General features: G+C 28.0%; 2 protein-coding genes and 1 long non-coding RNA gene across 6 annotated transcripts in view; 2 read left to right on the forward strand and 1 right to left on the reverse strand.

Annotated features, from left to right (window-relative positions):
- LOC123261587 (fibroblast growth factor receptor 3-like) overlaps window positions 1–27,882 on the forward strand; it is a 101,066-nt gene that overhangs the window by 26,118 nt on the left and 47,066 nt on the right. For 3 of the 4 annotated variants that reach the window (XM_044723264.1, XM_044723267.1, XM_044723265.1), the window contains exons 2-3: window positions 1,292–1,682; window positions 20,201–20,367. In XM_044723264.1, coding sequence (XP_044579199.1) covers window positions 1,562–1,682; window positions 20,201–20,367 — 288 coding nt within the window. In that variant the 5' untranslated portion in view covers window positions 1,292–1,561. The remainder of the gene's footprint in view (window positions 1–1,291; window positions 1,683–20,200; window positions 20,368–27,882) is intronic. The other variant, XM_044723266.1, reaches the window with a different exon arrangement.
- Window positions 7,052–27,882, reverse strand: part of LOC123261588 (hemicentin-2-like) — a 295,756-nt gene continuing 274,925 nt past the window's right edge. The window contains exon 9 of the transcript XR_006508691.1: window positions 7,052–7,068. The gene's annotated coding sequence lies outside the window, so the exon portion shown is untranslated. The remainder of the gene's footprint in view (window positions 7,069–27,882) is intronic.
- Window positions 22,167–26,722, forward strand: LOC123261591. Its single transcript, XR_006508693.1, has 3 exons — window positions 22,167–22,178; window positions 24,040–24,042; window positions 26,642–26,722. It is a non-coding gene; the product is annotated as an uncharacterized LOC123261591 (long non-coding RNA).

The following is a 27,882-nucleotide window of genomic DNA, read 5'->3' on the forward strand; positions in this document are numbered from 1 at the left end:
TCTTCGAAATTTATGTAAATATTATTAATTGCTCTGACGTTTCAAGATTTAACTGTGATTTTTTTCTTTTTTAAAAAAGATGACGCGTTAAATTTGAGGGTCAATTTTATATATAGAAGAATTTTGAACTTGAAATAATTTCCTTCTTAATATTTAAAAATAATCTAGAATTTTTTATTCAAGTTAAGAATAGAGCTCTAAATAAAATTAGATATGAATTTTTGAACATGTGAGCACTAAAAATTTTTTTTAAATAAATTTTTATGTTAAATCAATCGTTGGAATTATTAAATTTAATTCATCGCTTGCATAAATTTTTTTATCGATATAAAATATATGTAATGTTATATATGGCTACATATAAAAAAAAAATAAAATGCGAATTGCAAAATTAAGCAGTGTAAAATAAAATATTGACCATTTAGTCAATTATCGTAAATTTAATTCATTTAAATAATTTGCATTTAAAAATTTTTAGTGTTTGATCATGTGTCATATATTTATTCATATACGATTTTTCAAATTTGATTAATATCGAGATAAAGTGATAATTATAGATACTAGCAACTTTGCAGTCACTATGTGACTGCCGTGACTTGTGAATTCTAAATAAATAAAATTTTGCTTTATTAAATAATAGTGACTTTTGTTAAATTGCACTGTACTTTTTTAACTATTGACGTTTTTAAAGATATAAGCTCATCCTGATTTTACATTCATCAAGAGCTTTCATTTGAGTACCCACATGCATTTTTGATATATTTTTCATATATACATATATATAATATATATTTTAAAGATATAAGCTTATCCCGATGTTACACTCATCAAGAGCTTTCATTTGAATACCCACATGCATTTCGATATATTTTTCATGTATACATATATATAATATATATAAATATATAAAAAATTGATGTAGGTACTTAAATGAAAGGTCTTGATGAGTGTAATGTCAAGATGAGCTTATATCTTAAAAAATGTCAATAGTTCACAAGATAAAAGGTCATTTCTTAATTACGTATCTAGAGATAGAACATTTGCGAATGCAGCCTAAATACTTATCATAATAAATTGACTATTGGTGAGAATGATATGAAACCTTTAAAATGCATAAATTCAAGTCAAGACCTTTCTAATGATACCAAATTGAACCATAAAAACCCATTTTATCATATAAATACACTGGCTACAAAATTTTGCTTATTCTCTTAATAATATAAATAATACGTATCATAAAAAATAAAAATTATAAAAAAATAACTAAATAATATTAATGACTTTGTAACAGGTTTATTTTGAGCATCAGTGACGTGAAATGTGTTAAGCATTAAATGTACAATTTGTAAATGAATATTAAGTGCGAAGTGTGCACAAGTATTCGATAATAATAACAACAATGATGACCCGATGACACACATATGATTCACAGTGTGTAATGTAACGTTAAGTGTAAATAAGGAAGGAAGTGTTTATTATAAAATCAGTGACTGGTGGGCTTATTCTAATCCGGGTGTGACACTCGAGGTTTACGTGTGGAGAACGAAAACTATGCGGCACGATGAGGGGGCCAAGAATCGGTGGCCTACCGAGTGCGAGATACTTGGATCGATTCCAACAGAGGCTACAAATGTCGATCACACTTGTTTTTATTTTTTTTCTCATAAGAACTTCAATATCAGGTTTGTTTTTTTCACTAGTTTATTTTATTTAGTTGAAATGTAATTACTGTTCGGATAGACGGCGGCTTATTGAATTGTAGGGAGTACGAAAATTATGTCCGATTGAGAGATTTTAGGATTAGGCAAAGGTGTGTGCATTGGTAAGAGGATGTTAATATGACGATACACGTGTACAGAATATTCTGAAACTGAATAATTTAATTTATATACATTTGGTCCGCTTCTATACGATGTTCTACATCCTATTCTCTTGTCTATTTTAGTCCATCGTGTGTATAAATGTGTAGAAAAGCCGACGAATGTCATACTCTATGGCAGAATTAGGTCTGTCGAGGAAAATCGGGTTTTATGTAATAATGGTAATAATTTATAGATATTTTCTGACGTAAGTCATTAAATCCGGGTTCGAGTCCTGGTCTGGGCCGTCCGAATCATTTTTTCAGTTAAATTTATCTTTAATGACAAATTTAGATATGAATTGAGGATAAATTGCACTGATAGAAGGGGAAGGATTTATGAAATATTAATAATTTAATTTATTTGAAGACAATTATTTAATTTATTAAATTTTAATAAATATTTTTTAACATTCAATAAATATTTATCTGGGAGGAAAGTACATTTATTAATAGTTAATAAGTATTTATTAATAGTTAAAAAATATTTATTAACAGTTAATGAATTGTACTTAATAAATTACTTATTAACTGTTAATAAATATTTGTTAACTGTTAACAAATATTTATTAACATTTAATAAATCGTATTTAATAAATAATTTATTAACTATTAATAAATATTTATTAAATCCTATGATGTTAAAAAATCATTTATTAACAGTTAATAAAGCTTATTAAATATAAACAAATTCTTCTATCAGTGCAGACTTAACAATATTATACGAAAAATTAGAGAAAAAAAAATTGTTGTGTTAGACTAGATAGCCAATAAACTGAAAATTTAATGATTTACGTCAGAAAATATCTATAAAGTATTGTAAACCAGTCATTAGAAAAAATAATAATAATAATTGGTACGTCTATAAATCTGGAATGATCAATTGCTTGATCAAAAATTAAAAAACTGAGAATAATTTGTGAATTTTCAATAAAGTTAACGGTAAATAAATTGGACTATCTCGTAGAGACAGATTCTCTCTATGTCGTAGGATGATTTTTACACCCTTAAATTAGAGGATTTTTCCAGAATTTATTGGAACTATTCAAGTAAATTCTATCTTAGCTTTAAGCGAACTTACAAGCTCCTATTATAATAGGCATTATCAATGTAAAATTTTTAAGAAGCCGATTTTTATTTTTTTGCATTTTTCGATAGTTTATATTTCTAAAAACAACACATCTGTAAAAACATTTCCTAATATGTCCTATTATATTAATATATATAATTTTTTGATCGCTAAATTGTCTCTCTAAAAGAAAATTAAGTATGAGGTTTTAAGTTATAAAATAAAAAGTAAATTTGAGAATAATAATTTATTTCTATAACTTTTCTTTGATTAAAAATTTTTACCAATAATTTTTTTAAAAAGTTACAAATTATTTTTCATAAAAACGAAATCAATTAAAACCCTTTAAATCTAAAAATATAATTTAAAGGTAAAACTAATCCAATAAATTCATCCTTGACTCAAATATAAATCTGAGTGGATAAAATTATCATCTATATAAATCTGCTGATGAATCAAATTGATAATCAGCAGTAATCCTTTACACACGGACATTCACCATCAACATATAATAATAATAAGAGACACATGTTTGCAAGTATATGATAAATACACGTGTAATTTTTATAGACAACAGAGTAATTTATTAATAAAGTAGTTTAGTGCCGTGTAATTCGATCGGCACACACATGTATACGGCTCAAATTTCGAGATGAAAACTTTTCGCGACAATACGAAGAAAGGATCTGATGGTGCTCAGTTCTACCGGCGCCAGCAGTTATTCACGCTTAGGACAATTTAGCTTAATTAATTAACCGGCGTTGTGACGGGGCGTTAATTTATGCTCATAGAATGATTCACTGGCACTACTCCTCGTAGTGCCATTCCACACTCCCTCACCTTCTTTCCTTTCTTCCGGTATTTCTTCTCCTATCCTTTTTTTACTATTACTTTTATACTTTTCTTCAGCTTTAGAAAATTTTCACCCATTTTTCACAACTTCTTTTATAAATCATTACTTATTTTTCTCAATCCCTCTTAGATGTGAAAAATTTTGATAAAAACCCTGACAACTTTTGACCCGATTCATATGATCGAATTTTTCCTCAAGCCTTTATGGAGTAATCACCAAATATCACGTTAAAAATAAAACAAATGATAAATAAAAAAAACTCCTAATTCAAGAATTCAAATAAAATAACTTAAATTTCATTTAACAATTTTTTTCCTTACGGTAACATTCATTAAAAATTTTATTGACTTTTTTCAAGAATATACACAACCCGTGAAAAAAATTTCTGGCCATATCAAGACATATTTGGCTTCATATGCCCTGATATGACTTGATCTGCCCATATATAAATTTTCGAGCGAATGCAGTGCTTAAAATTTCCAACAGGAGGCGCATTGTCGTTAAATCATCTCCTTTCAAGAGAGTTAATTCTGAGGTGTTAAGCAGGTTCGAGCGAATCTAACACTGATTTATTGTCGATTTATTATCGTATTCAGCCATGAGGTAAATGTAAGTAATAAGATCTAGTTAAGGGAAAGTATTTATTATATGACCTGGGGGCGCTGAAAACTTTGCGAAAAAAAATTTTTATTTAAAAAACCTATAGTAGATTTTAAAGCTGAGACTCTGAGGATTCTAGAAATGCCGGCGAAGACATAAAAATAATTATTTGTTTAATTTTAATCTTAAGGAGGTTCGAGCGAATCTAATGTAAAAAATAATTTCCAACTTTGAGCTTTGAAATTATGTATACATATAAATAAATACGTAATTTATCTAATCCCAAAATTTAAAAAAGATTCACCGTTTAGTTACTTAGATATTAAATTTTAAAAATCACATATTTTATCTCCTTATACACGGGCTGTTATGGCGGACAAACGTTTTGTCGAGACTTTAATTATTTATTTTAATATTAACCTCCCAACTTTAACGGATAAAAAACTATACACAAGAAACTTGGATTGTTGCAAAATATAAAAACAATTTAATAATAATACATTACCGATATAATTTTTGAAATATTTAAAGTCAAATTTTATGTTTGTGACTCGTTTATCGTCAGCCATTTATTCGCATAAAGATTTGACAACATCGCGTCAACAGCTGAGAAAAAAGAAAAGAATAGAAATATAGTTACAGAAGTTACAGAGAGAGAAATGTTTAACTCACACACTCATCCACGTCTCTGTTGTGGGTATAATCAAGCGCGCTATTGCCAAATCTGTTTATTTATTCCGGCAAGTAATAAATACCAAAGTCATTTTATTACTTTACTTTATTAAATAAGTAAAAATCATCAATTATTAAATTGTTTAAACTATTTTAAATTAAAATAAAGAATTTTCACGAATATTGGGAAGACTAAAATTTAAAAAAAATTTTCACATTATTTTGACTCATTAGTTACGCTCGAACTTCCTTAAATTTTGAAATAAAAATAATTTTTCTGACTCTCTTAAGAAGCTTATTTGACGTTGCTTTTAGTTCAATCAACTAATAATCCAATTTTTAATTAATTACAAATGTTAATTAACGTAATCACTCCTAGAAATATAAATAATTATTTTTTTATTTAAATCCGTAGCTTTTCTTTTTTAACAAAGACTTTTCTTTTTTTATAAAATTTGATAGGACATATATTTTCATCAGAAAGCAATTTTAAAAAATAATTTTCCCATATTGACGTTCTAATTAGCAAATTGTCTAACTCCATTTTAGAGATTCTTCTGTTTGTAAGAAAAAAACAATTAGTTCAAAATTTATTATCACTTTAAAAAACCATTTAATATCATTAATATCTAATAGAGATACAATATTTAGGTTTGAATCATTCATATAATTTATAATTGAATTATTACTACATCAAAATGTTAAAAAATCATCCTCTAAAAAATAAGGAGTAAGACAAATTGCTAATTAGACCGTCGATATTATTGTAATAATTATTATCAAATTATAGAAAAACGAATTTGAAAATTTCTCAGCAACAAACAAGAAAACTTATGGATTAAATAAAGAAAATTAAATAATTTGGTTAAATCTGAGATTACTTAAAAGTTTAACAAACTTCATTAAATTCCAAAAGCATCGTCAGCATAGAGAGAAACACAGAAACCATACACTTTATATAAGGGGTTTTGGTTTTGTATATTATATTGAGGGGATGAGTAGGTATATAGCGTGCAGCCAGAGCCAGAGCTAGAGGTGAAGAAGAAGTAGACGACGAAGAAGTTCGGGGATGGGTTTTAAGCTTTGCCTCTTGAAGGAAAAGTTTTATTCGCTTTTGCGCGCGTACTAAAACTAAGCATAACGAAACTAGTTTGCAGTGTTGGGTAACTAGTCCACGTACAAGTACACAGCTCTCTGTATATGTATGTGTAGTGTACTGCTAATGACTCTACGAAAATCGCTTGATCCTTTTTCTCACCCTCTACTTCTTTTTAGTTCAACTCTTTAATTACACTCTACTTTTTTTTTTTTTTTTTTTTTAATAAAAAAGGACCAAGATTTTCTTTATTTTGAATTCTTTTAAGTATTAATGAAATGAATATTAATTTTTTACTTTTAACTATTATATTTTACTCGAAAGTTTAAATTACGTCAATTTAAAATTGCCTGGAGAATATATATATTTATATACAATACATCCATAGGATGTATGGAAAGAAAAGAATGAAAATAAATGGGAAAAAAGAATAATGGGTTGAGGTATAAAAAGAAAAAAATAATTCGGAAGATCCGGGAAAATTTAATATGAAGGCGACAGAGTTACTAAAGTCTTCGGTTAGATTATTTTAATATCCTAAATGTTGGGCTCAATAGAGTTTGCTCAAGTGGAACTCAATTCAAGTATGCATACCGAGTTTTATTTCATTATTTTTAGGCTGGATTTTAAAACTTTTGTTTGATAAACTTTCATTTTTCAATTCTGGAATAATGTTGGTTATTTTTATTTTATTTTTTACGAAAAAGCATCATTTCTGCAACGGGTTCTAGATTAAATTTTAGAAGTATAAGAAAACATTTTTATATTTTTTTTTAAGTATTTAATTATTTATTTTCAATTTAAGCGAGTAAGCTTGTCGACATGATATACATTTTTTAAATGCGAATAAATTTTGTCGAGACACTTTTGGTCGTGAGGTGTCCACAATTTCTCCAGTGTCCCAGTTGTGAAGTTGTGCACTGAAAAACGAATAAAAATAAGGTAAAGTACTCAGTACTTGAACAGACTTTTTGAATTGTTATAATATAAAAAATTTATTATGAGTAATGTGCGCATATTATAATTATTAAATGACACAGTAATTGATTTCTGTAAGTTTTTTCAAATATAAATCAAAACAATTATATTTTTGTTAACTTAAAAGTTGACATGTCGAGAGTCGCCAATAGATGCTATTTTTTTCATGAAAAAGGTACTAAATTGTAAACCGAACAATCAGTAAAAAAAACGGTACATCATTATTTTAAGTAAAAAAAATTGTACCATTTAATGATATAGTCTTTTCTAAATAACACATATTTTTTGCAAAGATATAGACTATAGGGGAAGGTGGCCCAAAGCGGGTAGGCGCTTGTACGCCGACGCATGAAACGCGAGGGACAAGTTATGTACATTACATGTCGAGGTTACCCGAGTACTTCCGAGTTTCGCTCAGTCCCAAACGAGCCTTAATGAAGTAGTATGGCGTAATAACACGCAATTAAAAAAAAATTAATAATTTCTTAAAAAAATTAAAGGTGTGTATTTTCTGATTATTCAAAAACGAATACACTTATTATATCCTTTATAATTTTCTATTAATTTGAGCCTATTAAAGTTAAAATTAAGAGAAAAATATTAACGTTTTGTTTTAGATTATTTGAGGTTAGCATCACGAATAAAAAACGTGTTTTCGGGCAAAGTGGGTAGCAGAGTTGATACCCGCTTTGCGCTGATATTGTTTTATACTTATTTTTTTGAGTTGTGAGTAAATATAAAAGGAAAACGGAGCAAGCAACCTGGACGGCAATGACATATTTGCTATTTTTAATTTTTGACTTCATAATTTGTCATTTTAAAAAAATTTATTTACAAGTTACCGATTTAATAGTCATTTATATTGAAGTATTACTATATTTAATAAGTTAATCTTTTAAATTGTTGAAGACTGATTAAATGAAACTAAAATTATTATTTAAATATCAAAAATAAGCATTTTTACCTTAATTGTAGTGCCAACCCACTTTGCCCGAACGGATTACCCGCTTTAGGCCCCCCTCTAGGGCAAAGCGGTTTTTGGGAGTGTTTTTAAATTTTAATAATAAATCATAAATTAATACAAATTTATACAATATTGCTTATTAATTTTAAAGTCCGATAAATCCTCTTTAAAAAAAAAAAAAATCATTATTGTTATCATGCAAATACTAAATTTTCTCGGCTCTTAACGTTAACATACCCGCTTTAGGCCACCTTCCCCTAATTTTTATATTCAATTTTAGCGTCTAACTATACCTCCCAATTTTCAAAGCGGTACCCAGAACTTGAACAAGCTGCGGCCGTATAATTTTAACAGCACTATGTGAAGAAGGTATTATAAGCGGGGCGGCGGAGGGGTGTCGTGAGCAACGAGAGACGGGGCTCATCGACGGACCGAGCGAGCCATCGCTACCGCGACCGCGTCGACTGCCGTGCCACGGCATTTATGTATATACGTTTAACTTTTGTCATGAGTTTAATTATTTTATTTATAGTTAATTATTATTATTACTATTGTAACTATTATTATGTTTAATTGTTTAGTTAAAAGTATTAATGAAAGATTATTAATTTAATTAACGGTTAAAACGTCGTTTGAAATAATTGAAACAATTAATTTGACAAGTTTCGTTTACAACTTTATTATTTGTTTACGGCGATTATTATTAATAATAATAATCTGTATATGATTTTTTTTGTTTACAATTATTTCTTTGATTTAAAATTATTTCAAAGGACGACTATTAGAAAAGGGAATTTAGTAGTTTGCCATCGCGCGATAGATGGCGTCGACTGTCCGCTCGCGATAAAAATCGCCAAGCTGATATAAGCGAAACCGCGACGTGATAATTTTTGTTCTTTCAAAGAACAAAAATTTACTTTATCTGAAATAATTAATTGATTAAAATATTTTGAATAAATTCGAAATATCCAATTAATTATTTTTCTCAGTCCCAGGAAATTAAATTAGTATAGGAAATAATTTTGGTAAAATAATTATGTTTGTATGAAATTATTTTTCGACGTTGAAATTATAGGAAAATGTAATTTGATTGAAATCGATGTAATCTGTTGAATCAATTGAATGAATCTGATATTTAATTTTGAAAATATATTTAAAAACTTATAAATTTTCGGGGATTTCCCGAAGTTCGACGGCAAGCGATAGGTGGCGATAATTCACCAATACTTTTCGCTTTTATTAATAATTTTTGGGTTGATAAAGCCCAAAAATTATCCGCCGTTGAGCAACCTTTCTCTGGGTTTAATTTACTTGTCTGGAGACTTCTGGCCAAGGAAATTAAAAGAGGGTTCTCTCTACCTGGTGCGGACTACCACAGGTAAGTGAACTTATCTACCTACGAGTAAAGGCGACTCTCCACCTGGAGGCCTTCAGCCAAAAGGTGGCAACCCCAGCCGAGTAGGTGAGGGAGAGGTGGATTCTATTCACTCTTCCTTTGGGAATCGCGAATTAGGGCCTGCGGGGCGGCACTAGTCACCTGTCAGGAGCTGGGCACCAGAGGGCCGACTGAAGGGGAATTAGCGACGCGTTTTGAAAGGTACGACGGGCGAATGATTTTACCAACGACGGTAATGGAAATTGTAAACGCCGTGTATGTATGGGTTTTATTTTGTTTAATCGCCGTTTTCTTTTGTAAAATGTTTAATGTTTTGTTTATTGAAATAAAGAGGTTTTGTTTGTTAATATTAATTAAATTTCCGAGTTTGATTAATTTCGAAATTACCCTCGTTAGAATCCTGGACTCCGGCGAGCTTAAAATCGAGCCGGGGGTAAAAATTGGTCAAAAAGTACCCGTTACAACTATAACCTCTAATAGGTTTATAGACTAGTGATCAGCATTGTGACTTGTATTAATTACAGCAAATTAAATAAGTTTTGTAGCTAAAAATTAGTGTAATGAAAAACTATTGAATGTTTTGAATTGATTTTTTTTTAATTCATAATTGAAAATTTGCTTTGTCATTCATAAAAAATGTAATTAAAAAATTAAATACAAATATTTCTCATTTTTAAATGAACATATTAAATATTCATAACATTCATAAAAATAATCTGTTGTCTTGAATTGAAAGTTTCGAATTGATTTTTTTTTATTCATAATTGAAAATTTGCTTTGTCATTCATAAAAAATGTAATTAAAAAATTAAATACAAATATTTCTCATTTTTAAATGAACATATTAAATATTCATAATATTCATAAAGATAATCTGTTGTCTTGATTCAAAAATTTCTTGGTATAAAACTTTTTTTTTTCATAGAGAAAATTATTTCTCGGGTAAACAATGAAATTTTTTTGTCTTAAGAAAATATTTATCAAGACAATAATTTTTTCTCTTTACCTTTAAATTTTATTTTCTTAATTCAGTTTCTGAATTGAATATTTTTTTAGTAAAAAAATTCATAATTATAAAAAACCCAATTTTAACGACTATTTAACGACTATTTATTTACCAGGTTATAAAATATATACATACAAAAATACATACATATATACCTATAGAAATGCTGCAGCATCTGTGCATCTATGCATTTGTGAGAATACATTTTGTCATTGAATAAAAAATTTTGTTCATAATAAAAATAAAATTATAAAGAGGATTTTTTCTTGAATCTGAATCTAAAATAATTTATCTTTTCAGTTTAAGGATAGTAGCAGTATTTTTATTGATTTAGTAGCAGCTTAAATTGTTGAATATGAAATAGAATCGGAAGTAATGATCGAGATAATAAGAGCAGAAATATGATCCCTTCGTTTAGTCGGGAATAAAATCGGCAACCAAAAGGAAAAACGGGACCAGGAGAGCGAAATCGAGAGCAGAGGGATGAAAATAGTTGAAGGAAGAGGGTGGGCATTACCGGTAGATGCCACGCGTACGTAGATTATGCAGAGCCCACGGTACCAGCAGTACACACTACACCCTCTCCTCTTACCGGGTAGGTGATTTAGGGTCTCCGTGTTATTCCGGGCGCCGCGAACAAACGAATGTTTTCCTGTTCGTGCTCCATCGTTGGGATTCCCGATGTAATCTCTATAGTCTTCTCATTCTATTTCACTCACTCACTTACTCATTACTCTCTTCGTTTGGTATCTGACCGTTTTTTCTTTCATCCATCCAACTCATTTTCATCTGTTTTTATTTTCCCCATACTCTCTTTTTCTTTCCCCCCCTCCTTCCCCTCCCCCTCCCCCCTCTGCTCTGCTACCCTTCCGTTCTTTATTTTATTTTTAGTTTTTATTTTCCAAAGCTTGAGTTCCTGTTAGTCCAGAAAAAAAATCACGTTCGGACTGGAGTTTACTCTGCGCAATTTTATCGGATCAATGTAAAAGTTTTCCGGCAATAACTTTTTTTTTTTCGTTTTTTGTTTTATAGTTTATTTTAATCACGTTCATGTTCCAAGTTTGTTTGACGATTTTTGAATTTATTTCACTCGATACCGAACCAACTTTTCGTTTTTGAAATTTTAATCGCTAGTTCAAACTACTTTTTACTTCTTATCTCGTACATTTTTAATTTTTTAATTTATCGAATAAAATATTACTAAAACCATACGTGAAATTTTTCTGACATTTAGATTATGTAGACGGCCAAAATATATATATATATATTTTTTTTTTAATAGCGAGTATCTCACACATGGCCATGTGAATTTAAGTCATTTAGATTTCCTGCGGATGCCTATTGTCGATAAATTTTTTTTATTTTATATCAAGTATCTGAAACAGCCATGTGGCTTAAGAGACTGTTAATTATTGTTGATTTTTTTTGTTAATATTCAGGAACAAGTTGAAAATTTTTACAAATTAGAGAAGAGAAAAGTTAATTATAAATCACATTATTTATGATAAAAATTAAAACCATTTTAATTTATTTAATAAAAATTTTTCATTAAAAATCACATTATAAATTTTTAATGCTTAATTTTTATACTCAAATTTATACTTTTCTTGAATTTTTCATAATTATATTCCAAATCAAAGAAAAACGATTATTTCTTAATATCTAAAATTTTTGAAATTTTATGTCTTTATTAGTCATACGTGTAATTTTATTGTAACTCTTTTTGTATACTTTTGGCATCTGGCTGTACTGCCTTGGCATTGAAATTAAATAAAAAATAAATAAATAAATTATTTATGATAAAAATTAAAATCATTTTTGGTGAGATACCTGAATAAAGATTTTTAATATTAATTATTATTTAAAAACAATTTAAATAAATTTAATGCTTAAACTTTTACAAATACAAAAAATATGTAAAAAATGTACTGGGGGCGCTGAAAACTTTGCGAAATAATTTTTTAATCTAAAAAAATTATAGTGAATTTTAAAACTGTAATTCTGAAGATTCTAAAAATGCCGGCGAAGACATAAAAATAATTATTTTTCTAATTTTAATCTTTGGTAAAAGTTTAAAAAATTTTTTTTCGTGAAAATGATCAATTTTTTATAAAATATAAAATTATAATTTATATCTTACTATTTATCAGTACCTTAATTTTCACCAAGTTATTTAAAAATTCGTCAAAGAGATATTTCTATTTTTTACTTAACATCACTTTGTACCGAGAAAATGTAAATTATTTCACAATTCAATATTTTTTATTTTCATTTAAATTCTCCAATGACGTTAATTACTATCGCCATCACTTTTATTTCTTTTGAAGTAAAAGAAACAATTCTCGAGTTGTGAAGAATGCCGACTATTTATAAATAAAAGTGTGAAAAACAAGAGATTCTTTAAAACGCTCCACAGCTTTGGAATTCTTTGAATTTTTTCACTATCGCACGTTTTTGTGTTTAATTATTTTTATTTATTGTCGAATACCACTAACGAATTAATCTTCGGTCAACATTTAGAAGCGCAAATATTTCACGGAAACACCCGATCGCTTGCTACCATACCATTAAAAAAATTCACAGGATATTCATTAGCCTCTTCAAATATTTAATCATCAGAGGGTATAAAATCATTCGATCCGCCACTAAAAAAATTATTTGGAATCAAACAGTTGCCGTCAGATTCATTACAATTTGTTCGAACTACTTTTATTTGATCGCTTTAAATATTTACACCAAATATCAATGCTTGCAATATCAACAGGCAATAAAAAGTTAAAAAGTTTATTCACAAGCCTTAAAATTCGGAGTAAATTTATTTTAGTAAAATAAGTAAAAATCTACCTGCTTTAAATAATATTAACTCGATTATTATTTTATTTTTTTATAAAAATATTTATAAAAACTCAATGTTTTTTTATGATAACAATAACCTACTCCAAATGCTGGGAAAATGTCTCCCTAAACATCTTAAATTTTCATCTATCTTTATTATCGTGATACCGAGACTCTTTCGGCTTGAGGCAATGTGTCAATTTCAAAGTATGGCCTTTGCGCGGGTGAAAAAATTGTCGTAGTTTTAGTGACAGAAATATAATGATGGAATAAAACTGTCGTTTACTAAACATATACAAAAATTTCACCTTGGATTATTTTTTCTTACATCTCTTTTTATTTATTTGTCTTTATGCTCTTCGAAAAAATTACAAAAGCAAACATTGTTTAGCGCAGTGTATTTTATTGTCTTCCGGATACGAGATACTTTATTTTTTGGGATATATTTTTATTACTTGACATTTGTAACTATAAAAAGTGTGTTTTGTGTTTTAATGCTTAACAAAGAATGTTTTTTTAGAAATAAACTTCATGAGGAGTTATGAATTCAAGAAAAGCCTATTTTTCATCAGCTTAGTTCCGATTTTTTACGGTTTTTATTTATTTAGGGTCTGAAATATTAACGATTGATTATCGATGCTTAAAAAAAATTATTTGATTCAAGATAAATTTTCTTGATCTCAGAAAATTATTTTGAAAAAAGCGTTGGCTTGATTCAAGAGTTTTTTGCCTTGAATTTTGATTTCTTAGTTAAGAAAAATTTAAAAACTGGAAAACAAGAGTATATTATTTTCATGCGGTACAATCAAATTTTCATTGAAAAATACTATTATCCAAAAATAATTATAATAATTTCGTTTTCTATTCGTTTTAGATTTAACATATATTTTTAAACACAAAATTTTTTGACACAATGACGCAAAATTTTACTGTGAACAATTTTAATTTTTATTAAAAATACCAAAAAATTTTTTCTGAATGAATTTTGAAACAAACAGAAATTTGAGTTTATTACAAAAAAAGAAGAAATTTTTTATTAGATCACTAATTTTCTTGACTCAAGATAGTCAAGAAGAAAATTTCATCTAGCTCCAAAATAACTTAAGGGCCGAATTCTTGAACTAAGAACATAATTTTGAAGAGTTTGATGATTTTGAATTAAGTAGAAAAATTTTAATTTAAGGTAAAGTACCTAGTAGTTGAACAGATTTCAAAGTAAAACGTATTTGACCCTACTTTTAATATATAAATATGTAATTATTAGTTCAAATTAGTGATTTTCATGAAAATATAAGCAATTTTGAATTGATTGAAGTGCAAAATAACGCAAATAATTGAATATTTATAATTTGACAACGTTTTTAAGATTGACTATGAAAGGAGTAGTAGTTAAACAATCAATTCTGACAAACCGCAATAAATATTCAAAGATTTATAAAATATTATTGAATAATACTATAAATATTTAATATGTTCGTTTAAAAATGAGAAATATATTTGTATTTAATTTATTAATTACATTTTTTATGAATGACAAAGTAAATTTTCAATTATAAATCAAAAAAACTCAATTCAAAATGTTCAATAATTTTTAACTATACTAATTTTTAGTTATAAAACTTATTTAATTTGCAGTAATTAATACAAATCGCAATACTGATCACTAGTCTATAAACCTATTAGAGGTTAGAGTGCTGTTAAAATTATACGGTCCCAGCTTGTTCAAGTTCTGGGTATCGCTTTGAAAATTGGGAGGTATAGTTGAACGCTAAAATTTAATATAAAAATTATAGTTTATGTCTTTGCAAAAAATATGTAGTATTTAGAAAAGACTATTTCATTGGATGGTACAATTTTTTTCACTTAAAATGATGATATACCGTTTTTTTTACTGATTGTTCGGTTTACGGTTTAGTACCTTTTTTATGAAAAAAATAGCATCTATCGGCGATTCTCGACATGTCAACTTTAAAGTTAACAAAAATGTAATTGTTTTGATTTATAATTGAAAAAACTTACCAAAATCAATTACTGTACCATTGAATAATTATAACATGCGTATATGACTCATAATATATGTACAGATTTTGTATTACAGCAATTCTAAAAGTCTGTTCAACTACTGGTCCCATTTTTAGAAGTGTTCAAGTACTGGGTACTTTACCTTACATCAAGTTAATTTTACTCGATTCGAGAATTTTTTGTCTTGATTGACATTTTGTCAAATTTTTATTAAAAAATAATAGTTTAAAAAAACTAAAAACACGCTTTTTATAGAAAACCAAACTAAAAAATAGAAAATAAATTTAAATTAAGAATAGTGTTAAAAATTTCAATAAATATAAATTAATAATAGTGTAAATAAAAAAATGTATTTTATTTTAAAAAAAGCGTGGGGTGCTTTTTAAGATATTATCAAAATGATAATCACTCTACTCATATCTGTCAATAAAATATTTATAACTATTGACACCATGCACCCCACGCTTTTTTTAAAATAAAATACATTTTTTTAGTTACACTATTATTAATTTATATTTATTGAAATTTTTAACACTATTCTTAATTTAAATTTATTAAAATTTATTTTCTATTTTTTAGTTTGGTTTTCTATAAAAAGCGTGTTTTTAGTTTTTTTAAACTATTATTTATTTTTTACTTTTTAGTTTGGTTTATTTATAAAAGCGTGATTTTTTAGTTTTTTTAAACTATTATTTGTTGATTATCAAAAATATTCAGGCGCGCAAATTACCCACGGAGAGTTACATACTGACATACTGACATACTGACAAACTGACATACAAGTGAAGCTAATATAAAGCGTGTAAAAAGAGATAGCTCATTTATGAAGAATTCATATTAAATTAAAGCTAATGATCTTTTCTATTTGATTTAGCCTTCGTAGACAAAGTGGCCGAATAAGTCTTTTTTTCCCTTAAAAATATTAATAAATCTGACAAAGTTATAAATATAAAAATTAGCGTTGCATAATGTGAAATTGACAATAATTCGGTGGGTGGTTGAGTCTGCATACCCCGGCTCTTGATCCACTCTCTCGGGCACCCGCATGTCCCCGACGCCGCTTTGCCCGGTAGCTACACGTGGCGTGTTTCCTCTTGAAAACAATGAGTAGGAGGATGAAACTTTACAGCCGGGCTCACGGTTGAGAGACCGTGAATCGTATATTTAAACCGCTATGGTCATAAAGTGCGGTTTAACTATGGCTCAGTTGTGTAGTATATAATATAATAATAATACTTTGGACAAGTTTCGCCGCGGATTTCTACTATTCTACTAAGTTTAACTTGTCAACGCACATTTTGCGAATGAATATCTAATAAACTCTGACACTTCTCTAACAATTAATAACTATGCATCTATGCATCTATTTCCGTGTTTATTGTTGATCAAAACTGTTTCTTTTGTTCTACACGGAGAGAAATTTATAGGAAACTTTCCAAAAATTATGGGAATGGTTCCTATAATAAAATGATCATTATAGGTATCAATCCTATATTCATTATAGGAACCATACCCATAGTTTATTGGAAACATTCCTATACAATAATGGAATAGCTTTAATATATTATGTGCGTCATTCCTATAATATTATAGGAATGGTTCCTATATTATTAAAGGAATGGTTCCTTTCATATTATAGGAATGGTTCCTATAATATTATGGGAATGACGCACATAATAATAGGAAAAAGTTTATGTTCATAATAATGAAGCAATCACATCGAAAATATAAAGCAATTATCATATATTTTTTTGCTAATAAATTTTTTTTCTGTAAATAAAAATTGATCTTTCACTAGAGTGAAAAAATTTCTTTTTCATAATTTTTATTCACGTGTGTACTTAATCTTAAATTCTTTATTCCAACTCAGTTATTATTGTGTTAGATAATATTGAAAAATATTGTAGCAATTCTAAAGTTTCTCTAATAAAAGGGATATTTTCTCACTATACAATTAGAGGAGCAAAGATATGGAAATTCATTGTTTATTTTTACAATTTCATTTTATTTTTAAAACAAATTATTTATTTACAATACATACGTTGAATATTTATTAAATCCATCTTTTGGGTATGTAACTTTTATTATTTATATGAACAATATTACTTATTTTATATATTTCAAATGATGTTATTGGGAAGCAAGTAAAATTATCGAAATTACTAATAATTTCAAATGCTTCAAAGTGGTCATCGAAGTCACAAATAACTTGAGTTGTAATGATAAATATCTCAATATTATTACACATTATCACTATAATATTATGGGAATGGTTCCCATAATATAGGAACGGTTCCTATAATATTATAGGAATGGTTCCTATAATATTATAGAAACTATTCCTATATATTATGGGAACCATTCCTATAAATTATGGGAATCATGCCGATATTACAGTTATAATTATAGGTATCGTTCCTATAATTATAGGAACCATTCCCATAATTATAGTAACATTTCCCAAAAATTATGGGTACTATTCCCATAATTTAAGTAATCGCTCCTAAAATGGTATAGGAAAACATTTCATTAAAATTATACAGTCGACGCTCTCTGTATTGGACCTCTCTGTATTTGACCGCTCTCTGTATTTGACGATTTTACACAGCTCTTATGGACAAGGACGAGTCAAATACAGAGAATGGTCCTGTACGGGTGAGTCAAATACAGAGAGCGTTGACTGTAGGAATGATTTCCATATTTTTCTCTCCGTGTAACCAAAAAGGAAGGACAACTTATGATTTAATGGCTCAAAAAATATCTGCAAGATAAAACATTTCTGATAATTTTCGAGGATAAAAAAATAATGTTTGTTCATAAATCAAGTAAAATTTATTTAGATCCAGAAAAATTTCTTAGTTTAAAAATTTTTCTACTCAAATTAAGAACATGAAATTATTCAAAATTATTTACATGATTCAAGTAAATTTTTTTTTGCTGTGTCCAGTTAATTTTTTATATTTTAAATTGAAGTTAATTTGAATTAAAGCTTTTTAATCCAAAATTATCCCCTAATATAGTTACCAATAAATAATTTTCTTCAAAATGGTATTTTTGGTCCTAGATTTTTTCTTCTGAATCAAGTTAACTTTTTTATCACCGTACCATTTTTGAATTAATCAATCAATTTTGCTGATTTATACAAAATTTACCTAAAAAGAAGGAATGAATTAAATTCTTGATAATTAAAATACAAAGAAAAAAAAAATAAAATAGAATTTGAATCATAAAATTTTAAAGCAAAGTGACAGAACCTGATTAAGTGATGACATTAATCATGGATAACGATAAATTAAACGTAATTAATGTCCGCGTGTGTGTTTGTATGTTATCACGCGTATATTGCAGAATTTGAGGTGAGTGTAACTGCAACCCCGAATGACATTGAATCGTGCTACACCGAAACGGCTTTGTACATGCATTATCTCCAGTAAACTGTTATGTTGAGTATACAAGGGTTTAGGGAGTAAGAGAGTGATAGTCTACTCATGACGTAGCATGTTTAACCATTTGCGAAGACGAGTGACAGAGAATGGTGTTTGTCCGTGACATTATTTATGTGATACAATTAGCTTACTACAAAAGGTAATGCACTGTTAAGAAACCGTGTAAATTAAATTTTGTTAACATTTAACATTGCGAATTTTTAACTCCCTTTTGTTTGATCTAGTAATTTTTTTTATGTTATTGTTAATTTTTTTTTGCCAATGAAGTTTCGTTTAAAAAAAAATTGTTTATGAAATTTTTATTTGTGATTAAATTAACTGAAGAGAATTTTCATGAAAAGCAAAGCTATTGAGTTTTATGTAAAGTTAAAAAACAATTTTAGAGTTATGACCGTTGTTATACTTTATACAAATTAAAATTTATTAACAGAAACTCTGGTATTTATCAATGCATAAAATATATTAAATATTTTAAAACTAAATTTCGTTGCAACTAAACTTTAATAAAATATTTGAGCGTATTTTTATATTTAAATATTTTATACTTTATACATATTTAATAACAGTCATTATTTATTCAATGAAGTGAAAAATGTTCAATAATAAAATATTCAAAAGATTGTACAATTTTTTTAATTTCTTATTTAGTGTTTTAAATCTCAAAATAAATATAACTGATTGCTATCGTAAATTTTATTATAAAAAAAAAAATACAGTTGCCGAGTACAGTAATGTCCTCGTAAAATAACTAAAAAACACTTGTCCTATAATTAAAGGTCACTGCCCCAGTATTTTATCAGCCAATATTTCTGCGCTCGGCAGTAAAATTTGATAATTTACAAAATATTTCAGTATAAATACCAGTTGGAAGTTCGATATGATTCATTTACCGTACAAAACTAAATAAATTATTACATTTTTTAATTAACAATTATTGAGCTCCAGAGGTTAAAAAATTGCAGAACACTCCAGTGCAATCACTTCAACCAATTAGCGTCAGTTTTGGGTAAATGAACGTTTAAAAACTGACCCTGACTATAAAATTATCGGTACCAGTGAACAAACACTTTATTTTTCATTTTAAAATATACACCCCAATAAAATAAATTGCTCAATTAGCTGGATATTTTATAAATAATAAAAAGGCGCTTTCATTCCGCTGCAACGGCTTGATTAGCCTTATAAATTCACGCTAAGAACCGACCGGCTGATAAAGTTAATCATCACGAGTTACGGCCTCGGCTATAAGACTTCACCCGTTGATACTTAAGTATCCATTAATCTTTTAATTTTTTAAAATATCATCCCTCTGAATTCTCGTCCAGCAAGATCTTTCAGCCGACAAAATTAAAAATGCCTCTTTTTTTTCTAATTTATAATTTCAAAAAACTATTTTTATGTTTTAGTACCATTGGGAAAGTCAGAAAGGCTTCAAAAAAAGTATCAAGAATCCGAAGGGTCTCAAGAAAACGAAGAGCTACCGATATTCGAGCAAACAGTCACCAATGTAACGGCCTTAGTTGGACAGACTGTTTATTTGCCGTGCAAGGTCCGGGATTTGGGTGACAAAGTCGTGAGTAATAATTAATAAAATACACTGATAGAAGGATTTATTAAAGATTTATAATTTAATTTATTTCAAGACAATTATTTAATTTATTAAATTTTAATAAATATTTTTTAGCATTCAATAAATATTTATTTGGGAGGAAAGTACATTTATTAATATCCCGAGTAAAAACAGAATTCCGCCGCACCACCGCCGCAACACCGCTACACGGCTTTTTAAGCGCCGCACCACCGCTGCACTACAGCCGTGACAATTTTGGTTATTTTATAAGTGCCGTATCACCGCCGCACCACCGCCGTGACAAGTAAAGAATTTATCTATTCGCCGCACTACCGCCGCACCACAGCTGTGACGCGCCCGGGTAAAAATAAAATTATTAATTTTTACGAAAAAATAATAAATTTCGTTCGACCGCCGCACCACCGCTGCACCACCGCCGCACCAAACCACTGTTTGATGGTATATACATTGAAATAATATATTCGTTAATCATTCAAATAGCTTAACTAAATTTTTTACGTTAAGTATGGCTTGCAGTGCAGTTGGCAATGTTCGAGACTTCCATGCAGACGATCCAGGTTCGAATCCCATCACAGTTCAATTTTTAAAATTCTTTCAGAGTATTTCAATAGGCGTACCGCTTCTGTGCAACCCGAGGACAAAATTAAAAATCTACATCAACAATACGACTAAAAAAATCAATAATTTCGCGGTGTTTTGGCCTGATTTAAAAAAATTTTTTTTTTTTTAATATTAGGCATTCGATTAAAAGGAGGTTGATCAATAGGCCTTACATAAAGATTTCTAGTCGCATTATTTATTAATTAATCATTGCGTGATAAATTAATTATGATACCATTTTTTGTGAAATTGTAGGTATGATTTAGCATTGGTGCGGCGGTGGTGCAGCGGTAGTGCGGCGATGCTAGGGGGAGTAAATTTTTAGCGTGCGGCGTAATAGTCCGCCAAACGGCGGTCGTGCAGCGGTGGTGCAGCGGTATGGTGCGGCGGTCGAACAAAATTTATTATTTTTCCGTAAAAAATAATAATTTCATTTTTACTCGGGATTTAATAAGTATTTATTAATAGTTAACAAATATTTATTAACAGTTAATAAATATTTTGTTGAGTGAATTTGTTTCGCTTGCAATACAATATGATATTAAGATTGCTTATAAACAAAAATCATCTTTATAAATTATTTGCATTAATTATATTACATTATAATAACGTTTATTGTAAAATACCAAATTCTATCACAGCTCATAATTATCTTTTATATTTTTAAATATTAAAAACGTTTATTTATTTAGTGAATTTAATTATTATCATGTATTCCAGCTGTAGGGTTATAAAAAGTGTCAAAAGAAAATTGCTATTTTTGCTTTTTATTTTAAATAAATATTTGTTAACAATCAAAAAATATTCATTAACCATTAATAAATATTTATTAACAGTTAATGAATTGTACTTAATAAATTACTTATTAACTGTTAATAAATATTTGTTAACTGTTAACAAATATTTATTAACATTTAATAAATCGTATTTAATAAATAATTCATTAACTTTCAATAAATATTTATTAAATCCTATGATGTTAAAAAATCATTTATTAACAGTTAATAATGCTTATTAAATATAAACAAATTCTTCTATCAGTGTAACTTTAACCTAAAGCATAAAATAAAATAGGAATTAGCAATATAGGTTAATTTATTTACTGACGCAAATTAACAGACACTTTTATTGGGTGTATGCTTGACTAAACATTTAAAGAGCCACTTGGCGCTATTGGAAATCATTGATCCTTGGTACCGAAATCCTATCCGTGCGTGTCCATTGTTTCATTTATTTTCATTTGGGTTTATTTTATTTCTCGTTCCACGTTAGTTTTTATTTTCCCATTTTTCGGTCATCCCCTCTATTTTTTCTATTTATTCAACTTCTCTGTATTTTTTCGAGCACTGGAAGCGACCAGTGGCACACCCAGGCTTTGGTTTTCTTCTTTTTATCCGTATTTTTTAACAGTGCGTGTACAGTTACTCGATTAGCGTTGCGGGACGTTAAACAAAGCTTGCCAATTCCGCCAATCAACTTGTCGTGAGGCTTTCTCCCATCATGAAAAACACAAAACTTGTGGACTCGTTGATTAAAACCCGATCAAAGAATTTTGCTGATGGAAAATTTTTCAGACTAAAATTCCCACGCACTATGCAAACTCTTTTATACATCATCCCAAGTATTAATCGATTTATTTTCTATTGAAAAATCTGTTTCATGTTTTTTTTTTCATTATATAGTTATTTTTGCGCTTCAATAATATTCAAAGCAGCTGATGTCATTTTAAATTCTACCGTTATAGAATTTTATTTTATTTTTAAAATATTTACGCTGTAGTTTAATTAAAAAATAAAATATCTGGAAGAAAAATTCAAATTTGGAAAATCGATAGATATTTTTCCCCTAAATATAATTGAAATATATAAAAAAATAAATCGTTGAGCGCTTTGAGTGGATACGTGAGTATTAGTGACCTCGTTTTTCAAGTGTCCTTTAAAAATTGACTCGTAACTCGTCGGCTGAAAGCAGAACGTCAAATTTGCGAGTGATGGTACGCGAAAGACGTTTGCTTGATCGTTTGTACCCTTTAACATGATGGATCGCTTTCGAAAGACCCTCCAACCGGTCACAGGAACTAAGATCGATGCGAGGAAAGAAAATCGTGATGAACGTCTTCTTCCATTCTTCACACCTCCTCCCACTCTCCCAGCGCTAACCCGCTTTTTATGGGTTCTGATACTTGACACCTCAGTCACCTTCTTTTGTCGTTTCTTTGTATTCATATCTCCTTTCATTTGTTGTAATTTTTTTCGATAGATCCTCGGATTTATTCAAAAATTTGTGTCATAGCTTTGAATAAATTTTTTTTTATTGAAAATCAATAATGAATTTGTAGGAATTATTATCTCTATTATCATTTATATTATTAACAGAATAAGCAAAATTTTTTGGCCAGTGTGTTTATATAATTAAAGGGGTTTTTATGGTTAAATTTGGTATCGTTGGAAAAGTCTTGACCTGGAATTGTGCCTTTTCATGGTTTCATATCATTCTCACCAATAGTCAATTTATGATGATAAGTATTTAGGCTGCATTCGAAAATGCTCTATCTCTAGATAGATACTTAAGAAATGACCTTGTATCTTGTGAACTATTGACATTTTTAAAGATATAAGCTCATCCCGATGTTACACTCATCAAGACTTTTCATTTAAGTACCCACATCAACTTTTCATATATTTTATATATTTATATATTTCATAAATACCATATATATAAAATATATAAAAAATGCCATGTGGGTACTTAAATGAAAGGTCTCAATGAGTGTAATATAGAAATGAGTTTATATCTTAAAAAATCTCAATAATTTAGAAATCACCTTGTATCTTGTGAACTATTGACATTTTTAAAGATATAAGCTCATCCCGATGTTACACTCATCGAGTCCTTTCATTTAAGTACCCACATCAATTGTTCATATATTTATATATATCATATATATGTATATATGAAAAATATATCAAAAATACATGTGGGTACTCAAATGAAAGCTCTTGATGAGTGTAACCCTGGAATGAGCTTATATCTGTAAAAATGTCAATATTTAAGAAAGTACAGGGCATTTTAATAAATATCTCGTGAACTATTGACATTTTTAAAGATATAAGCTCATCTCTATGTTACACTCATCAAGACCTTTCATTTGAGTACCCACATCAATTTTTCATATATTTATATATATTATATATATGTATATATGAAAAATATATCAAAAATGCATGTGGGTAATCAAATGAAAGCTCTTGATGAGTGTAACATCGAGATGAACTTATATCTTTAAAAACGTCAATAGTTAAAAAATTACAGTGCAATTTAACAAAAGTTATTATTTAATAAAGCAAAATTTTATTTATTTACAGTTCACAAGTCACGGCAGTCACATAGTGACTGCAAGGTTGCTAGTTATTATTAATAATAATAATTAATTGTAACTTGTAGTTGTTATTTAATTGTCGAGAATTGAAAATTATGAATAAAAGAACTTTGGATTAATAATTTTTTGATATTTTTATTCACAATATGTTTAGTTTAGATTTTTTAAATAAATTTGAAAAATAATATTGATATCACAGGATTAATTACCAATTATTCGATGGAAAATAATGTTAAAAATCAAGCTTATAGAACCAACAAATTATTCAAAACTCTTCCAAAAACAACATAAAAAATATATAAAATCGTGAAAAGGTACAAATTCTCCTCAAGGCCTTTTTAAAGATACCCAATTTAACTAATAAAGAAAATAATAATATAATAATAGAAAGCAATAATTTATAAATAAAAAAATTGAATAGTCTACCATCAAATCGGATCGGGAAAGCTGGCTTAAAATAAAAAATGCTCTTTAATAAATAATAATAATAATAGTAATAATTTTCTTTCAATATGGTAAAGGTAGATTAAAAAAAGTAAAAATGAATACATTATTTCGATTGAATATAAAAAATTATTTATGCTAAAATAATTTGGATATAGGACAAATTTCTCCGATTCCCGATCGCGAAACATCCGCATCGGATATAACCAGTGACCCTTCTGGTATAATAAATCCAAAGCATTCCATCGAGTCGCTTTGAACCGTTTATACAAGAGCAATAAAAGAAGTAGCTGAAAGAGTACTCTCCTGAATGGTCGACCAGGATATAATTTTATCTCTTTCTTGCCCTTTCATTTCTTTATGGAAACCAGAAAGAGTGAAATTGAGCGAGCTAGCGGTACTGTTCGGAAGGAAAAGCCTTGAAAAAATATAAAAAAAAAAGCTCAAGATTTTACTGGAAGCGATCGCCATCAGAACGTGCTTAGTTTTTCATCGCTGAAACGTGACGTGATATCATGAAATTGGAAAAGCTAAGATTTTCTGTGGTCCTTTAATCGGAAATAAAATTATTTAAAGAGTGAAAATTTCATCGATACTCTCACCCTTGAATCCTTGAGTTCTACGCTTCGTTGAGTTCATTTTTTTTCAGCAATACACTTAAGGGAAAACAAAAGAAGAGCGAAAGAATGGAGATACTTATACGCTCTGTATAAATCATTTATGAACCGTCTGATTCAATAATCTATTCCATTTATTATCAAGTATTTACTCGTTATTTTATCGTAAATGTTACCGATTTATTATCGATTTATTGTCTTGTTCAGCCATGAGGTAAATGTAAGTAATAAGATTTAGTTAGAGGAAAGTATTTATTATATGACCTGGGGGCGCTGAAAACTTTGCGAAAAAAATTTTTTATTTAAAAAACCTATAGTAGATTTTAAAGCTGAGACTCTGAGTATTCTAGAAATGCCGGCGAAGACATAAAAATAATTATTTGTCTAATTTTAATCTTAAGGAGGTTCGAGCGAATCTAATGTAAAAAATAATTTCCAACTTTGACCTTTGAAATTAAGTATACGTATAAATAAATACGTTATTTATCTAATCCCAAAATTTAAAAAAGATTCACCGTTTAGTTACTTAGATATTAAATTTTAAAAATCACATATTTTATCTCCTTATACACGGGCTCTTATGGCGGACAAACGTTTTGTCGAGACTTTAGTTATTTTCTTCAATATTAACCTCCCAACTTTAACGGATAAAAAACTATACACAAGAAACTTGGATTATTGCAAAATATAAAAACAATTTAATAATAATACATTACTGATATAATTTTCGAAATATTTAAAGTCAAATTTTATGTTTGTAACTCGTTTATCGTCAGCTATTTATTCGAATAAAGATTTGACAACATCGCGTCAACAGCTGAGAAAAAAGAAAAGGATAGAAATATAGTTACAGAGAAAGAAATGTTTAACTCACACACTCATCCACGTCTCTGTTATGGGTATAATCAAGCGCGCTATTGCCAAATCTGTTTATTTATTCCGGCAAGTAATAAATACCAAAGTCATTTTATTACTTTACTTTATTAAATAAGTAAAAATAATCAATTATTAAATTGTTTAAATTATTTTAAATTGAAATAAAGAATTTTGACGAATATTGGGAAAGCTAAAATTAAAAAAAAACAATTTTAACACTATTTTGACTCATTAGTTACGCTCGAACTTCCTTAAAAATATATTTATAATTTCAACTGGAGGTGCTGAAAACTTTGCGAAAAAATATTTTAATTATAAAAACTTATAGTGGATTTTATAGCTGATACTCTGAGGATTCTAAAAATGCCGGCGAAGACATAAAAATAATTAGTTGTCTAATTTTAATCATTGGTCGAAGTTTAAAAAAAAATTTTTTTTTCGTAAAAATTATAAATACCAAAGTCATTTTATTACTTTACTTTATTAAATAAGTAAAAATCATCAATTATTAAATTGTTTTAAATAAAAATGAAGAATTTTGACGAATATTGAGAAAGTTAAAAATTTCCAAAAAATTTTAACACTATTTTGACTCATTAGTTACGTTCGAACTTCTTTAAGTCAAAGAAATTTGTTTTTCGTAGAAATTATGAATTTTTAACTTTTTAAATTTTTATTAAAACTAATTTTATCTGGTGTAATATTATAATTCAAAGTATCTGTAGAATAAACTATCGTCGAGGATTCAAATCTAGATAAAAAAAATCGAAGTGAAAATTTTTTATGACGTCAATTTGGAATCGCTCAATAAAAGTAATGAAGTAAAAAAAAAAATAAATAAAAACTTCATTATCATTGCGGTTTCTCACGCAAGTGCGAAAAAGGTTGAGGGTAAACTTGCCTTGAATCTTTCGGAGGGTTGAGGTTAGTCGTGATTTTAGGGTCTCCATAGAGGTATACCTTTAGCACTTAACATACCTCCGACTTTCAGCAAGTTAAACTTTTCCTTTCTTAGAAAGAAATCAAGTTCATTTCACATTTGAAATTTTCAATTTACATTCAAAAGTTATACTACGTAAATTTACCTCGACTTATCCACATATTTACAGTAATTATGAGTAAACGATCCTAGAATATTATCTTTGAACAGAGTAATCACTTGAAAAAGAGGTTACACAGTAAATAGAGTTTTAATTTTTCTCGTTCTCATTTTTAATTTTCTCCCACAAATATCTTAAAATAAATCATCACTGTTTGTACAACTTCAATTTTTTAAAATTAATATTGACTTTGTTTTCTTTATCGTTAAAAAAATAAATTTAATTTTTATTGCCTATCAATTAAAAGTTCATTACGCATCGCTTTGTTTCTACTCATACTTTCTGATGAATATTCCGAAAGCGTGAGTACTAAAAAATTTATTTGCATAAGTTATGAAATTCGTGCAGACATAAAAATAAATAAATTGTAAAGATTTATTGCTCAGGTAGAGTTTTATTAAAAAAAAAAAACAACGAAAGATTTCTTGAGTTTGTTCGATTAGTTGTTTAAATCTTTTTTTATTTTTAACAGAATTTTCTC

The sequence above is a fragment of the Cotesia glomerata genome, linkage group LG3, assembly GCF_020080835.1.
Source record: "Cotesia glomerata isolate CgM1 linkage group LG3, MPM_Cglom_v2.3, whole genome shotgun sequence".
Taxonomy (NCBI): Eukaryota; Metazoa; Arthropoda; class Insecta; order Hymenoptera; family Braconidae; genus Cotesia; species Cotesia glomerata.